This window comes from Accipiter gentilis, chromosome 15 (assembly GCF_929443795.1).
Source record: "Accipiter gentilis chromosome 15, bAccGen1.1, whole genome shotgun sequence".
In the NCBI taxonomy this organism is placed as follows: Eukaryota; Metazoa; Chordata; class Aves; order Accipitriformes; family Accipitridae; genus Astur; species Astur gentilis.
This window is the reverse complement of record NC_064894.1, coordinates 20,882,065-20,899,536: the sequence shown is the minus strand read 5'-3', so window position 1 is coordinate 20,899,536 and position 17,472 is coordinate 20,882,065. Positions and strand designations below refer to the sequence as shown.

Below are 17,472 nucleotides of genomic sequence, written 5' to 3'. Positions count from 1 at the left end.
TTTTTTGTTCTTTAGTCATTTCTAGTTCTGCAATAACCTTTTGAGATAAATCACATAACTGCACAGTGTCGAGTGTATGAATTTCACAGTTTATCACAACAATATTTTCTTCTTTGTTCTATATTCTTTTCCTAGTCACTTGTATTACTTGATTTCAAAACTCTGCAAATTTTTTTATGGTTAAAAAAAAACTGGCAAAAATCAAGCTCACGTGAAAAGAATATTAAGGCTGTACTAGTAGTATGTTACAGTTAATTATTCTGCATGAACAGTGATTTTCAATAGATCACCATAAGCCACCTTGTAACTTCTGAATGGACTTCATAAACAAACATCCATCTGCCATTGTTGATATGGCTCTAAATTATTAAATATACAGTTCTGAAGAAGTAGTACTCTTACTATCATAACCTAGACTTGAAGTAAGTCGATTTAGTTCTGCAGTTCTGAACTTCTCATCTGTATCTAAAAATGTTCTCAAGTGGAACTTGGAAGACTCAAAGCTTACACATTAGGTCACAAGGCCACTACTTCACCCAGCTCCAAGGAACTCATGAAGAATAAGGAGACCTGAATTCGCATCTGCTGTTCATATCTGTTTCTGAGAAAATGAGCAGAATGACTTTCATATCCTGCTTACTGGTTATCCCACCTACCTAAAACAACCCTTCCTTGAAAACCTTAGGCATACCTCAAGGCACTGTGACTCAGTGAGATGACCTAAGCTTACAGGAAGAAAGGCACAAGTTCTTCCAATGACCTATGTCTGCCTATGTGCACGTACCTACCCACCCACGAGCTTAATTTTTCTATTTAAAATGTGGTGAAAAACAATTTTTTGTGCAAAAGACATTTACTGCCATTCAAAAGAAAGATGGCAGAGCTTGGAGAGTTTGGTCATTTGAGATCAATGTTGCCAGCTTGCCCTCCGCACTAAGCTACCTGATTGCTATACAGCACGAACTGTGTATTTTCTGCGCACAGAAAAACTGCTTTATGAGATACAGAGACAGGGACAAAACCCAAGAGCATTTATCCAAAGCCATATAATACCACACTGTCTCGATATGAATACTTTCAGTAAAATGTTTGAGAGGCACTGTCAAGAGAGAAGTCTCTTGTATGTGATATTAAAGCTTTTAGCTTACTTTGCATCATTTTGCTGTCTGCATAAATCCCTTTTACTACAGCATGTGTCCTGTAAACATGTCCAAACAATGCCTTAGCTTATTAACAGTAAGATTCTTCCCTCCAGCATAGATGACATAGTTATAAATGGCTCCTTTGAAGTTGTACAATCCTATAGAAAAAGTTCACATGATTCTTTGCAGTCAAGCTGTTTAACAGTATTAAAGTAAGTTAATTTTCTTTGGCCAGCATCCCTACCTAAGACTGTTCATGCTTAAACATTATGAACTGCGCATACCTCTGCTCACCTCAATGACAATTTGCACATGGTTAGTTTTATAGACTGTGAGAAAAGTAGGACTTAATTTGGAAACTTGTACAAAAGAAAGGAAAAGGGATGAATTTGACAAATACAGGGATAACCAGAAAAAAAATGAAACAAAAAAACAAGAGTAGGATTTTATCTTTAAGCTTCCCTGAATGCAGAAGAGGATATAACCTACATTACACTAATCGACCCTACCACAAGGTATGCATAGGTCAAAATATTATCAGGAATGGTCTGCATTTTAGAAAGCGTCCCCAGCTTTGACACTTCTGTGATTATTTCTACTGTGGAGAAGTAGGGCATGAAAGCAGAAGGAGCTCATGAAAAGCAAGACAATGATCTTCTGGTGTTGATTGTACTTATGAGACTACTATTATTTAGGGGAAAAGTAAATCATAACTAAGATCTCTCAAAATTTCAATTACATCAAAAAAGGTACCATACAACTAGTTCATATCACCTGAAAAATCCAGAGTTCAATAAAACAAAACAAACCAAACCCCTACAAAAAGATCATATTACATCTGGAACAGAATAAGCCTATAAAATAAATTGAGATGATACAGTAGGAATTGAATTCAGAAAGCCCTGCTATTGGAAAAGAAAAGAGAAAATTCACATTGAACTTGAACCTCACCCAGCATCTTATGAATCCATCCTGATAAACCCAGATTTGATCATCTGAGTCTGCATCTTCTGCAACCTGTATTCTGAGAAGATTCAGATTGTCTAAGTTTCCATCAGCTGACATGAATTTTCCTGTTTCCTTGTTTCGAAGCCTGAAGTACACACGTTTCTGCAGAAAACAACAGAACTCTTCAACCACAGTCTCAGTGCAGAAACACATCCTGCTCTTGTTAACTTCAGAGCAATTACTGCTCAGTGCTGAACCCTGTGCCTCCCTGTTTCTTTCAGAAAGCTTAACTTTTCTATTTTAGAACTTAATTCTAAAGTCCATAAATGTCTAGGACAAGCTAAGCTTTGAGAACTTGCCATTCTGCATGGAAAGTTTTAGGCTTTCCTATGCAGTGAGATCAGCACACAGTGGAAAGCTAAGAATTTCTAATTCAGAGCAGCACTAAACTTCTCTCTGCTAACTTCTTGTATAGATACTCTTAGCTTTCATTAAGGGAGCACTTGTGCAGCGCTGCTTATTTCACTGGCAGCAAGTATTACACTGCACATTCATGCTGTGGCTTGTTACATATTAACATTTCTGTTTAGACAAGCTCTCAGCCAGGGCAGCCAAAATGCATTATTCCCAACTCTGCTTCAGGCTATACAAAGACAACATTATGACAGCAAGCAAATGCATTTGGTTACAGGTACAAGTAATCTGTGAATTAGAAAAAGTTGTTTCCTTAATAAAATATGGCTCAGCTAGAACCTCAGATGTTAAACCTCACAGGACTGCTGCAGCATTGGACCAAATCACATAGTCCTTATTTCGAGAACAAAATTAAAAGGACACCACGAGAATAAGTTTTGCATTAGATTTGCAAATTATTCTGCCAAGTAATAAGCAAAGGACCTTCGCCCCCTAAATCAACACAGTATCACTACTAATTGAAGTATCTGAATTTGTTGACCAATTTTCTTGTTGTTCCAAAAATAATGCAGATAGTACAGACATACGCCAGTGACCAGTTTGGGCACTAATTATAAAACAGCTTAAAATAATTTATATATAGTAGTTATAGCCATTATTTGTTAAAATAATGTAGCTAATCCTTATATGCTGTCTTCTGTACTTTGGTTTAAAGTATATGCTTAATGAACAGTTTAAGCAGTAGAACTGCAAAGCCTTGTAGCATAATCAAATAGCTTTTATTACAAGCAAAACTGTAGAGCGATTTCTTTCCATGATTGCCATTGCTGAAATGTGACATGCATCAAGACTGTAACATTGGTTTCAGCTGTATAATATCCCCACAACCCCATTACAAAATATAAATTAGTACTTGACAATCTCATGTCAGAGCCTACTCACCTGCAGTAAAGGTCTCAGAGAACCTATCTGACAATAGCCACTCACTTTATACCAATCTGGAATTTCATTTGGTGATAATAACGTCTGACGCCCCCTGTAATTACTATGCTCATAAATTATCCATCTATAAGAAAAAAAGAAAAAAAATAAATAATGCTTTTACTGCCAAAACCTGCTTTGGAATCAATAAATGGGTTTAATAGAAATCTGTCCCACAAAGTAGTAGTGTTTCGCTTTGGAAAGCAAATGACCTTCTTTTTAACAGGTCTTCAAAAATAATAAAATCACGTCCTGATTTAGATCAACCGCACTAAGATGACTACACTGGAGTTCACATTTTAAAGTCCTGTCATTTAAAAATTACAAGCTGAATGAAACAAAGCATTTTCTTGCCTTAAAGGGAGAATCCAACATTTAAATATCATCTGTTTCAGCAGGTACAGTGACTCCTCAAGGAGCATATATGAATATGCTACATATGCTGTATATGCTAGATTGCTGCATTTCCAGAACCAGTAGTTCTGTGTATCTTAATTTGGACAGGCCTGACCCACACAGGAAAGAACTACTAGGGATGCAGATTGCAACGAGTGAATACTGGAATTGCAACAGGGTGAAGTTCTTTAGGGTATTTTGATAGAAGATTTATTTCAGAACACCTTTCTTCTTTCCAAATACCAGGGTGGGGGTGGGGGCTGGGGGGGAGGAAAAAGACAGAGAGATAGAGAGAGAGAGAAAAAGCACGTAGAAAAATTTTAGCATTCCTTAGCACACATCCAACCATGCTTATAACCACATTGAGAGCAACCTGTCAGAACCTGACTTCTGCTTCTCTACTATTGGCACAAGCAGTGAATTACAACTAGACTTTGAAATAGACTGCAATACAGTACAATTTGTTGAGTTTTCTGACACCGATTTGCTGGGACTGTCCAATAGCCATAGGTTTTTGAGTACATGAACACTCAATATGCACATTTTGCTCTTACCTCCTTTCCTCTGACTGATTTATCAGTAGACGTCTACATCCAGAAGAAGCACACTCACCTTAATTTTGGTCCTTTTTCACAGTCTAATACACATCTACCCCCAAGTATGAAATTAAAAGAATTATAAATGGATGTCTCTTAGCAAAGGAAGAGAAGACAAAACCCCGTTCAATAAGGGAGGCAGTAGGGGCAAGGACACTCTGAAACCTGTATTTTGACACATTTCAGCAGCTGACACTGCTATATGAAATTAGAATTTTCATATCATACTCTATACATTTCCAGTGATCAACCAGAAAAACCATATATATTCACTGGACAGGAAACACGCACAATTCACGACTCTATTACCTTGAATCATGGTAACCATGTTCTTGGCAAAGAAGTAACTTGATGTTTGACTTCATGTTATGGAAAGTGAGACCCAACTATACTGTGGTTATGTATGGTGAAAGATACTGAAATCTCAGGAGACTTAAGAATACAGAGCATGTACCTTTTCTTATGACTTTTAGGTTTCAAACTTCAGTTCAGTGTGCTAAGGAAACCCGTTGACCAGCTTATCCAGATGGGGAAAATGGTTTGTTCTATAGATCTGGTATTAGCTATCCACTTGAGGGCAGTCTTAAGCTATCCAACTGCATCTCTATAGCACACAGCTTGGAAATTTACCTCTTCGAAATAACACATTTAAATGCAATGCAACAGTAACCTGAATCTATCATTAAAAAAATAAGTCACATTCTTCAAGTTAGAAAAAACCTTAACATATATTTGGGGCAAGTATCTTAGAGGTAGAGGTTAACAACAAACAACACAAAAAGAGAAATTTAACAGATCTGCTGAAACACTGGAAGATAGCACAGTAGTTTTCAAAATGCTTCCAGACAGTTTTTAAACTTCATCACAGACTTTTTTTTTTATATGATCTTCAAAAGGAAATTTAGAGAACACAACTCTTAAAAAAAGCTAACAGATTTAACCACTAGGTTTACAACCAAGAGTCTGATCCATTTCCTGAAGTAAAAGGGATTATTAGTAATGCCAGAAGGGGCCAGATCATGATCTGAGTGTACCACTGTGCCTATAACATCCAGGTAAAAGGATGAACGTGAAGACTTAGTAAAACATTTTGAACTTATGATACAGATCACAAACTGAATGATTTTTTTTATGACTGAGACCTAAACCAAGAGCACAGTATTTGGTTTTAAGGATGCTATGCAAGCTGGCTTTTATAATACAGCATGAGAGAAGACACCAGTTTCCTTGTGAGCTTTATTCAAATTCATTTCAACTTCTAGCACAGGGCACCAGTCAGTGGTAACATGTTGTTGAAACAGGATGTGAAAAGATTCTGTAAGAAGAAATCACATTAATGCACTGCACACAATATAATATTCTAATTTTATAGTCCTTGGTTTCTAACACCTGTAATTTTTCTGTTGGATAAGTAGATCATTCTAAAGAATCAAAAAGTAATTTTAAACTTACATGCCACCAAGTACTTGAACTGAAGCTATTCGAGGATTGTATCCCAGGAACTGGAGATTTAAGATTTCTGTACTGAATTCGATTTTCTTTCCTTGGAAACCCACCTTTTCAAAAAGAGCTATGCATGGCTCGGACAGCTCCTGCAAAAGGAAGATGAGCACTTTTATAGCATGTTAGAACTCCAGATGGTGACTGTGAACATCATTACTCCACACAGCCTTTTTATTTCAGAGGTTTCTTCTTGATTGTTTAAGATCAAAGACCCTGAATAATGTTTTTGCTCTGCAACAGGTTACTTAAAGTAATAAAAAGCCCTTACACAAAACACGCAAGGGATCTTCTTGCATGGAACATAAAACTTCCTTATCTTAAGGCACACACAAATGTGTCTGGTTGATTCATGCATAATATCTTGTTTTAAAAAAAAAATTTAATTAATGCCATATCCCTCTACCATTGCACTAAACCCCACTCATGGTAGGAATTTTCATCTTCAGACCTGAACACACGTAAAGTAATATTGATTTCTACAACTTCAAATGATGACAGCCTTGTCAGCACTGCTTATCACTTACTGCTCTGATTTTTAACTCTTATAGTAGGTTATGGCAACATCAATCTCTGACTAGGCAAAAGCTTCAAGATTCATACTTCTGAGGTGCAGTTCATGACTCAAGCAAAAACTGTAACATCCAAATCCTCCAAACTGCTGTGGGGAGATGTTTCTTCTCCCTGTCTGTCAAAACACTTCTGGAGTCAAATGGATTCTGCTGACATGAAGCTCCCTGCATCACTGAATCCACTTAAAGCGTCTTCTAGATAATGAACCTTGGACTCTTTTCTGTGTGGCAAGGTACCTGTAGTGGACTGGAAATAACCTCTCACAATTAAGGCCTTCCCCTGTAAGCTGGTAGGTAAGGTTTTGAAATCCCTCAGGATAAAGTAAATTAAGCCCAAGTGTCCTGATGTTACAGTTTATGCTCATAGGCAGAAATGACCCTGCCACTCCCTTTCTCACAAGTCTTCCAGCAATGACTGCATAAAACCAATGCCATAGCCAGAAGAGCTCCTTCCTGCTGGCATGTGTTTGGCATGGGTGAAACACATCAACTGGATTGGGATGTCTCAACAGACTCCAGTCTGGCCTCAAGCATGGAAACAGGTCCTCCAAGGCAGAGGTGGCTCTGTATACACATGGCAGCGGATATCCATGCTTTCGTGTGACTGTTAGGTAAGACATGTCAACCAACTTCTAGACAGTGCTTAAGTTCCTCTTTAATCTTCCTTTAGATGTTTAAGGGCCCAGATGACAATGTTGCACGAGTGTCACCATTTCTCTGCAGCAGTCCAGGTTATCACGCAGCAGCTAAGCTATGCTTCCTGACCACATGCATGCTGCTAGGCTGCGGAAAATGCTAGGAGAGGCCTTTCAGCTTACTCCAAAATCATAGTACACTCATTCCCAGCATGAAAGGTTAACACCAGTTAGACTGTCATGCGTCATGACAGGTAAAGAGCCCAACAGGAACAGTTGCACCATGATGATGTCGTGGTGTCTCTGACCCCTCAGCCCTTTTACAGACCTGCACCTGTGCTCTGAGACACGCGACTGGTTAGGCAGCAGCCCTTAAGCCACATGCAGTGCTTCAGAAATAATCTACTTACAAAGAAAACACAGACGGAAAAGGAAATCCTCTGATTTTCTGCCACACCTTCCACTATGGGCATTTTTTAGATTCAGCAGCAACACTGTTATATAGAATGTTCCCCACACAGAGAAGTGCAAGCTCAGCTCATGAGTTTTCTTTGTATTTCCCATGTACTGCACAGTATGGAACTGGTGCTCCTGTGTATCTACATTTAGTTATTTCACAGAGTTGCTCATTAAAAAGACGTATTTTCAGCATGACTGTTCAAGCATTAGCCACATTCACAGTTGTTTTTACAGTATGTTCAGGAAAAAGAACATGTAGCAAATTCAGGAAGGAAAAATGCTGTTTTCTGTCTGCAGCACAACCATGTGGAGCATGTAAAGCAAGCACAATCAAGGAGAAATACAGTGGTATAAAAATCCTTGAGCTTATGAACAAAAGCCCTTCTAACTTTCACTCCCAAGTTTATCAAATATCCCTTTCATTTCCTTTTTTTTATGGTCCCTTAGAAATGGAACCCTGCAAAGGGGAGTTAAACTAGGTAAGTGTAGTAATGTTACATATTAAAATAGCAAAGGTCCTTCTTGTATAGAAATGTCACAGAAAAATCAGAGGGAAAGTTATGGCACCAGCAGATGGTAGGGAGGAATTAAGATTGGCACTGCCAAAAAAAAAAGTCCCCACATAAAACTGACAGGTGAAACCAGTATCTAGAATAATAAGGTTCAAGCTTTTGTAAAGTTATGAAAAATTAACAATATAATATGATCATTTCCACCTAACTTCTTACTCTCTGTATTCTGGTTTGCTAATACACTGCTGAGCGAAGCAACCCATTCTCCTCTTCTCTGCAGGTAGGAAGCCTCCGAAGAAGGAAGCAGCAGCGCATGACTTGCACACAGGTGCAGCTCTGTGCTACTGTCTGAAGTGTGATAAGTTGTAGGGCTAGAACAAGTTTCAGAAGTTACAAGAACTTAAAGAGCCACAAAACTGGCATTTGGCTGTTTTAACACAACAGTCTCTGTCACAAATAATAAATCTTCCAAAAGCAAGCTGATCCTTCCACACCGAAACAAGCATTTTAAACCCAAGAACTCGATACTCACATGTACAAAAGAACCTATTTTAATTCATGATCACCCACCAAGCTTGACTAGAAACACTTCTATTGTTTTTAATAGGACGTGTCTACTGGACAGCCAGAGTTCAGAAAGCAGACGTACTTAACTGCAGATGTTTGTTTACACTGTACATCAAAATGCTCCAGAGACATGAAAGAGGATGACACATTTTAGTTCTCCTTCCTCAACTGCTACATCACTGACAGGTTAGCAAAATTACAGTGGAGTACAATGAAGTTGCCAAATTCAAAGAGAGTCAATAGTGTACTCCTCCTTTTTTAAAATGAGTACCATCTCTTCACATTGCTGTAAGTTCCTGGATTCTTGACCACATTTTGTTGGTAATTACTTTGATCTTAAAAGATACTTGCAGATTCCCTAAGTAATCCATCATAATGATTGGTTGTAGGCTTGAGGAAACTGGTTCCTGGCCACTGATGAGTTACAAAATATGTAAACGTTGGTTAGTTTGTATCCACCACGCATAACACCACCACTGTCTGATTCTGCCAGATGGTATTGGGTGTTACTTTACTTTATCTAAAGGGTGCATTATTTTGTGATTAACTCAAATTGCATTTCCCTGATGATAGCAATAGTGGTTTATAATTACATGTATTTCATGCAAAGTTGCTTAGTGAAGTCTGGTTTTTTAATATGCATAAAAAACAAGGGCCACAGTACAGATATTTCTTCATACTGTCCTACTGACATTTCTCAACCCACTCTAAGTGGTCTCTCTTACTGGGAAATAAAGAGTCTAGCTGACACATCCTTGACTCTTTTTACAGATGTCCTTTTATAAGCTGTTATTAAGAACAGTGATCTCAGGCAGCTGTTTCTGACATGTCCTCTCCTTCGCAAAAACAGCACAGAGGCAAAAAGAACTGACTGTAGCTAGGACATTTAACTGCTACTGCATAAAAAACCAACAACAACAAAAAACCCCTCCTCTGTTGTCTGTGCATCCCTAGCATTTTTATTGTTGCAAAAAATGGGGAGGTCAGAGTCATCAGTGTACTGTACTTTACAATATTTCTAATAGCTTTACTTACAATATTTATAATCCGTAAAGATTTTAGAACTACTTGGGGTGAACAACCCATCGCCATCAGGTCAGGATAGAGTCCTTCTTCTAACACGTACTGGTTACCGGAGAATTCCTCCTGGTCATACACTATGCAGCTGCACAAAGGAGAAGAAATTGCCTCTTAAGAATTCTGCGCAAGTAAAACGATGCTAGTGTGTCTCAGTCTTTAGCAAGACCTACCAACACAAACATTATTTACACTGTTTTGTCCTGACAAGCTAGAGACTGATGTGCAAACTGCAAAGCATTTTTCTCTGTAAGTCCCCATATATGAAACCACTTCAGGTGCTATAAAGCTGATTGGTTTTTTAAAACTTTTACCATTTTAGTGATTTTGCAATATTCATTCAATATAACTTACCTGCCATCTAAAATTTTTGAAGACTTCACAGCAAATGTATCAATACATCTTGTGTTTTTTTCAAATATTTGGCAGTTACCCTTGAATTCAGGCTCTGAAAATAACTGGACCTTTAAAAAGTTACAAACATATTTAAAAACAATTCAAGTCTCTACCATTACTTCTATAATTAGATTAAAACATACTTAAACCACCCAGGCTTCCTCAGTTACATATTTTTTTTGTTACCTCTTCAGCGTTGCAATCTTTGTTCAAGACAGCAAAGTAACAATACCAAAAATGACTTCTGGCTGTAAATCACTCAGTAACATACCGTCCTGGTTTCAGCTGGGATAGAGTTAATTTTTTTTCCTAGTAGCTGGTACAGTGCTGTGTTTTGGGCTCTGTATGAGAAGAATGTTGATAACCACTGATGTTTTCAGTTGTTGCTAAGTAGTGTTTAGACTAAGTCAAGGATTTTTCAGCTTCTCATGCTCAGCCAGCAAGAAAGCTGGGGGGGCCCCAAGAAGTTGGGAGGGGACACAGCCAGGGCAGCTGACCCAAACTGGCCAGCGCGGTATTCCATACCGTGTGATATCATGCCCAGTATATAAACTGGGGGGAGTGGGGGCCTGGGAGGGATCGCTGCTCAGGAACTACCTGGGCATCAGTCAGCGGGTGGTGAGCAACTGCATTGTGCATCACTTGTTTTGTATATTCCAAATCCTTTATTATTATTATTATTGTCATTTTATTATTGTTATTATTATCATTACTAGTTTCTTCCTTTCTATTAAACTGTTCTTATCTCAATGCACAAGTTTTACTATTTTTTTTCGATTCTCTACCCCATCCTACTGGGTGGGGGGCAAGTGAGCTGCATGGTGCTTAGTTACCAGCTGGGGTTAAACCACGACACATACAAAATAATTCGCTAACAAAGATAGCTCCTTGGACTATCTGCTGGAGAAGATTTTTAAATTCCCACAGAATGACCAGAACAGGCGCATCTTTAGTAAAGGGCCATAAATGTTCTGTTTTAGATTACTCATCCATTTAATCTCCAAAATCCATACTCTTCCCACTAAATGAAAACTGACTCTCAGAACATGAATGGCGCATAATCTTGGCAAACTACTCAGCATGCCAACAGGCATGGTATATATTCCCAGGGTAGATAGGCTTTATGTGGCTGTTAAACTATAGTTATAGTCATGTCAGTTGTTCTTTCTCTGCTCAGAGGATAAGAGAAGATACGTCACCCAGAGTCTTTTGTCCTTGTTAAAAAGAAAGAAGTTTTGAAGCAACAAACCTGCTAATTTGGTTAGAGGATAATTAATCCTGATCACACAGAAGTCATTCACATTATCACATGCCTACCAGCCTTATTCACTCTTAACAGAGATACGAGTGTGGGCATGTACAGCGTTCTCCAAACAGGAACGTGCTGACGAGGGATGCAGTTCACTACAAGCCATTACTTCTTTGTTTCCTTAGGATAAGGTCTTAATACGTGCATAATACATAGATGCAAATAATTTTTCATGTACATAGCTGAAAATAAGCAGCCTCGAGATTTTTATTCCATAGTTTATACATTATCCCTATGCAGGAGATTCTAGTGAGGCATGCTACTAATCAAGAATGCAAAATGAGACAGCTAAGACTTTTCTCCCTAGTTTTTAGTTCCACGACATACTCACCATTTTGACTGAAACGAAAATAAAAGTAACTTTGTACAGGGACAAACACAAAAAGATTCAGAATTATGAAAGGATGAAAAAAGCCGCCTATTTGCCTTGCTGTCAAAACTGTGTATTAGTACTTGCACATAGGAGGCAGTCCAATGTAAAAATGTTAACTCACTGAACAGACAAGTTCTCCCTGCCATTTCCTTCTCTTAGTTACTGACAAAGATGGCATTAACTTTTAAGCACAACTCAGCAGTATTTGTGAGTGAACACGATTCCCTTAAAGTGCAACCACGATTAGCAGAACTGTTAACCAAAAACCTAGGTTCAAAAGGAATTAAGTCACAACTGTACCATGAACAAAATCATCTAACTTGTAGAGCCCTTGCCTCAGTAACAGAATCTAGGTACCTGCACCTCTGCATAGAGGGCTGTGGGCTCCAGCTCCTCAAAACAATCACTGATACCCCAAAACAGCTCACTTGCTGAACCAAAACATTGCCTGTGCCCTGAGAAAGTTCTGGCGGCAGCTGTGTCCCACCTTCCTTGGGCCTTAATGTGCCTTACTTAAGAGGTCTGGAAAGCAGCCTTCCTTCATCTGCAGTTCTCACTCTTTGTCTGACTGCTCAACCATCTATGCAAATACCTGGGTGTTATGCCAGACAAAAAGCCATTTCTTTATTTATACATTACAGACACTGCACAGTATGTTTCTTGAACTTAGAGGAGCATCTTACCTTGACTTTACCCCTTTCGCTTCCAACAATATCCTGAAAAAGTTTTTAGGGGAAAAAAAAAAGGAAAAAAAAAAAGGAAAAAAAATTTAAACAGTGATAAAATAACAAACATAACAAAAGTTTACTATTAATCATTGTTTAAAGAACGTAAATAAACTGAATTTGATAGAAAAAGTATAGCCCCAAATACTTGAGAAACTTGGAAAACAAGTATAAAATGAACTCCTTACCATAACAATGGGTTGAACTGAAGATATTTTGCAATTTTTCCCCCCCCATGCCTCAAAGCTGGGATATAGCCCTTTAGCCAGTATATACTGCTCCCCCGTAAACTCAGGATTCTCATAAGCCACCCACCTAAGAGAGACAGAAAAAGAGGGCAATGGATAAAAGTCACACTACTTTTCCAAAATACAGATGTACATACTCATTACTGTCTTAATGTAAGAACAAATAAAAAATTTCTCCCCTCAAGTGCCAAACTGTGATGCTATTAAAACCCTAAACAAACCTGTACATCTGATATTCCAAGACGCATGTAAATTTTGCTTACATTCACTCTACTATGTCAAAATGAATCAGAGTGAATTAGCTAAAGCAGACCACAAGTTCAAATACATCATCTGCTAAATATCCTAAAAGCTGTCTCCAGTAAGAATATTTTGAGATGTTTCACAATTCTATTATTTTATCTAGATCAAGTTCTTCTCTAGAAGAACAGACAGATACCAGCATACAATTTTTTGGGTAAAACTAACTTTCAGAGTCATCCGGGCAGTAAAGATAGGAATACTGATTTTTAATGTTGCCTGTACCTACAGTTCATTTGTGTTTAAGCAAACACACACCCCAACAGAAAGCTGAGCTGCAGCAACAGGCATATATGCTAATGAGAGCAGGCTGTTCCCTGCTAGAAATCACAGACATCAGCAGGAAGAACATCCTTGAAAGTTAAGCATTAAAACCATCACAAATTTGACCAGATTAATGCATTTTAATTCAAAGCTGTTATTATAACTACTGAGTCAGATCTCATGCCTGACACAGGCCACAAACTCAGATTTCTGCATCAAGCCCATAACTTCTGTCTCAGTCAGATTATGCCTTTTTGAAAGACATTGAAATTTTGAGATACACATTTGAAGTATTAGAAAAGCAACCCAATCACTACATGTATCTCTCCCGTGTTCAATTACTCCTGCAGTGCTTTATTTCTAGTCTGAAGTATCCGCTGTCAGCTAGTCTTGCTATGCATAGTCTACTACATTCGATAAACCTTCTATTATAGTTTTCTTCTAACCCTGGCTCCATACTGAAAGCCCAGATAGTGCATTCCCACGTTGGCACTACCTTTGGTTTTGTGATAACTTGCATAATGTCTGTTGCCTTTCACTGCTAGACTTCCCAAACTTTCCCATAATTACATTCTGGCTCTTTTTTAAACTCATCCTTGTTTTTTGTTTGTTTGTTTGAGTGCCAATATTAGAACTGGCCGCAGTAACAGCTGAGTTTCATTCATTATATTTAAGCAGGGATCAGGACACCTTGCTGGTTCCTGGTTCTACAAGATAATCTTCTACTCATAGTCAATGGGCTTTTAATTTTAGCCAATGCGTTGCATAACAAGTGTACACTAGGTTATGCCAAAACCCACTTTCAGTGCAGTCTTCTCACAGAGTTTCAACACCAACAAAAAATTTCACATCATAAAGCAGTAAAATGATATGGAACTTATAATTTGCAGTGGAGGCTAAGTCTCACCATGTAAATTCACCATAAAATGATCTATGTGTGTTGAGCAACTGGATCCTATTAAGCTGCAGTTTTATTCCAAGAACAAATACCAGAGTCTCTGCAGATTTAAGAAGCGGGATAACTTCAAACTGAAATAAAGCTGCATCAACATGTATGTGCTGATAGTATGAACTTTGTATTACTTCTCCATGGCAAACATTCATATAGTGATTCACATTTATCACTATTCACATCTCTTCGTTTGTCTCGCATATAATCAATTATTCTAACTTGTTATGCACTAATTACTTAAGGCATATTTCAAGGCATATTTCAAAATCACCTCACAGTAATTCATCAAAGAGACATCGGTATGTACAATAAATTCAGCAGACAGTTCAAATGTCTCAGGTGTGTCTATACCTGTATGCCACATATACCGAAAGCTGTGAAAATGATGTTTCCTTAACCAATTGGTTCAGCAGATGTTCATTAGATTTTTCAATGCACAAATGCCAGGGTACAACTACAGTGCATGACAGTTTAACTTGATCGACATTTATGCAAACAAGTGTTTCTGATATTAAGTGAATGATAAAACATGCCAGATGCCTCCTAAGAATCTCTCCATAGCAGTTTGTAGATGGGGGAAACAAAGTAAGCCTGAATACAGAAGTAATCAATGTATCTCACTTGCACATGTTTATGTTGAAATCAATGGGATTTAAATAAGTATCACTCTCCCATCCAAGTCAGCCCATGCAGTTCGAGAGTTTCTAGAGTCAGGGCTTATTGGTGAAATACTTATGCTTTTCCACTTTATTCAGAAGCCTATACAAGCTGCTGAGAGTAGTAATAACAACATAAATGACAGGCAGCTAAATTCAGTACCAGGTAAAACTGTCAGATCTCAAAACTATCCCTAGGAAGGAACACTGCCTTAATCCAACTTCTGACTTAACAGAAAGGCCTGGAGAGCAAGACATCACCTCCGTATCTGAGCAAAAGAGTCACATCCCAGCTGCCAGGCACCACAGAAAACCAAGTACTCCTCTGCAGCACGGCCACAACCCCACCCCACAGGGAGCGCATTCTCCTAACACAACAGTTTTTGTAACCCCCAGCCTTACAAATTGCCTAAGTTACGCTGAGCAACAGCCTCATCCAAGGTTGCTGGCAGTGTGGTCCTGGAGACCTTCACTCCCCTGTACCATCCATGCCCCTGGAACCAGAGATGTAGGCAAAAGCTTTGTTTATATATTGTTAGTACTATTACATACACAGTACCTTTCCCAAAAGCCTTCTATAAATGATATCTAGAAAGCACAGCTCCAAACAGGGTCTGGAAGAACAGCCAAGAAAAGAACTCAGACACAGATAACTTGCCAAAAATCAGCTTTGCCCATGGTTAGCCCAGGATTCATCTTACCTAACTTTACCTTTTAAAGCATTGGCCATTTCTCATCACATATGCTCTTTCTAATGTTAGCTGAGAGGGGTAATCCCCCTTTTGCATTGCTCAGACTCATTTTAGGATAGGACAGATTACCTGAGTCCTGGAAGGACCTTCTCTCTCAGCTACAGAAGAAATGGCAACACCTTCATTAAACTAAATGCCACCATTGTAAAAAGTAAGCTTTCAGGCACAGAAGCACTCCTTCAGGTCTGAAATAAGAACCCACAATCTTTAAAGCTTAAATACTACATGGAGACAATGGGTTTAAATTGGCCTATACATGCTAATCGGATAGACCAGGAGGGGCCAGGAAGTTAACTGGCACTTGCAATTTTATAGCATGATTAACAGAGAGGATGAGGTAATAAAATCTTGTTTATAGGAAAGAGAGAAATCAGGTTCTTTATCATACCCCTTCATGCCTGTGATTCCTAGCATCCCAGGGACCTGTGAATTTTAATTTCATGACTTCTTGAAAGGTTTTTTGGAACATCAGGTCAGCTCAGTTCAGAGATGGAGGGAAATGGAAGCTGTCTGAAATGTTCTCCCATGGGGTACCCAAGGGCTCTTGCCCGTTTCAGCTCCCAGTGGAGGTTTGTTCTTGAACTGCGTGTCTCTTCAGTTTCACTCATGTTACCTTCCCCAGTGCATCCAGATTAAATTTACTACATTCTGGCTCCTGTATATGAACTACTCATCACCTAATGATTTCCTTAATATCACTATCCATATGTACACTAGAAGCAGCCAAATCTGCACTGTAGACTAATTACTTGAAAATTAGGGGAAAACCAGGCTGATTAGAGGACCACAGTAAAACAAACGCCTACGTAAAAAAAACAAATCTGGAAAATTTCTTCCACCAAGTTCAAAAAGGATCATCTAAAAGACAGGGGCTTTTTCAGTATTTTTGGCAAAATTGCGGTGTGTTTATGGATAAAGAAAAGACACATTTCAAACATGCAATTCCTGTGATTTTGATCACTATTAAATATAAGCTTGAAGAGTTATTAAGCAGAGAGGAAATCAAAATTGTACAACAGTTGACTTTAGTACTTGCTTAAACTTGTAAAGGGTGTTACCTGCTGCTAGTAAATACTTCCATTTTCTGCCACTTAACATTCTGCCAATTTGGAAGTAAAGATCAAACCCTACTTAAAAGAAGAAAGGCCTGTCCTATTTTCAGGCAGTCTGGATTGCTTTCTTCTGCCCCAATGGCAGAATAATAAAATATCCTGGATTTTATGCTTGGCCAGTCTCTGAAGAATGCTCAAGAGCAAAACATTTTCATTTTTAAAGAAGTCAATCCTCATCACCTTAGGATATTTTTTTTTCAGGATGTCTTTACAATGGATTTAGCAAAGACGTTAAAATATTGCTTGGACACATTCTTCAGAAACACAGTAGCTGAAAACTTTAATGCAGCTAGCACTCAATCACCCCAAAATGGAATATTCACTCCCCAAATGCAGAGCTGGGCTGCCTTCAGCATACAATTTAGAGACACAGTTTAGCTTAGAACTTGCTCAGTAGTATCTGCGCACTGCAGCGTCAGGCTTTCTTTTCTTTGATATACCCTTTAAATTACAGAGCAATCAAATTAATTGTGCGAGAAATACAAATCATCTGTCACCTGTTACTAGTGTAACTGCTTACCCCAGATACCTGTAGTTAAAAAATTGCTATGAAAGGTTCAGGGCGGCTTACATTTTTTACTTTTTT

General features: G+C 38.3%; 1 protein-coding gene across 1 annotated transcript in view; it reads right to left on the bottom strand.

Moving 5' to 3' along the window:
- The window catches only part of CRYBG1 (crystallin beta-gamma domain containing 1), a 42,210-nt gene that overhangs the window by 3,854 nt on the left and 20,884 nt on the right, over nucleotides 1-17,472 (bottom strand). Inside the window, exons 13-19 of the mRNA XM_049817698.1 lie at nucleotides 12,791-12,917; nucleotides 12,561-12,593; nucleotides 10,154-10,263; nucleotides 9,758-9,887; nucleotides 5,930-6,069; nucleotides 3,447-3,570; nucleotides 2,094-2,252 (exon numbers count right to left, since the gene is read on the bottom strand). Of these exons, the coding sequence (XP_049673655.1) occupies nucleotides 2,094-2,252; nucleotides 3,447-3,570; nucleotides 5,930-6,069; nucleotides 9,758-9,887; nucleotides 10,154-10,263; nucleotides 12,561-12,593; nucleotides 12,791-12,917 (823 nt within the window). The remainder of the gene's footprint in view (nucleotides 1-2,093; nucleotides 2,253-3,446; nucleotides 3,571-5,929; nucleotides 6,070-9,757; nucleotides 9,888-10,153; nucleotides 10,264-12,560; nucleotides 12,594-12,790; nucleotides 12,918-17,472) is intronic.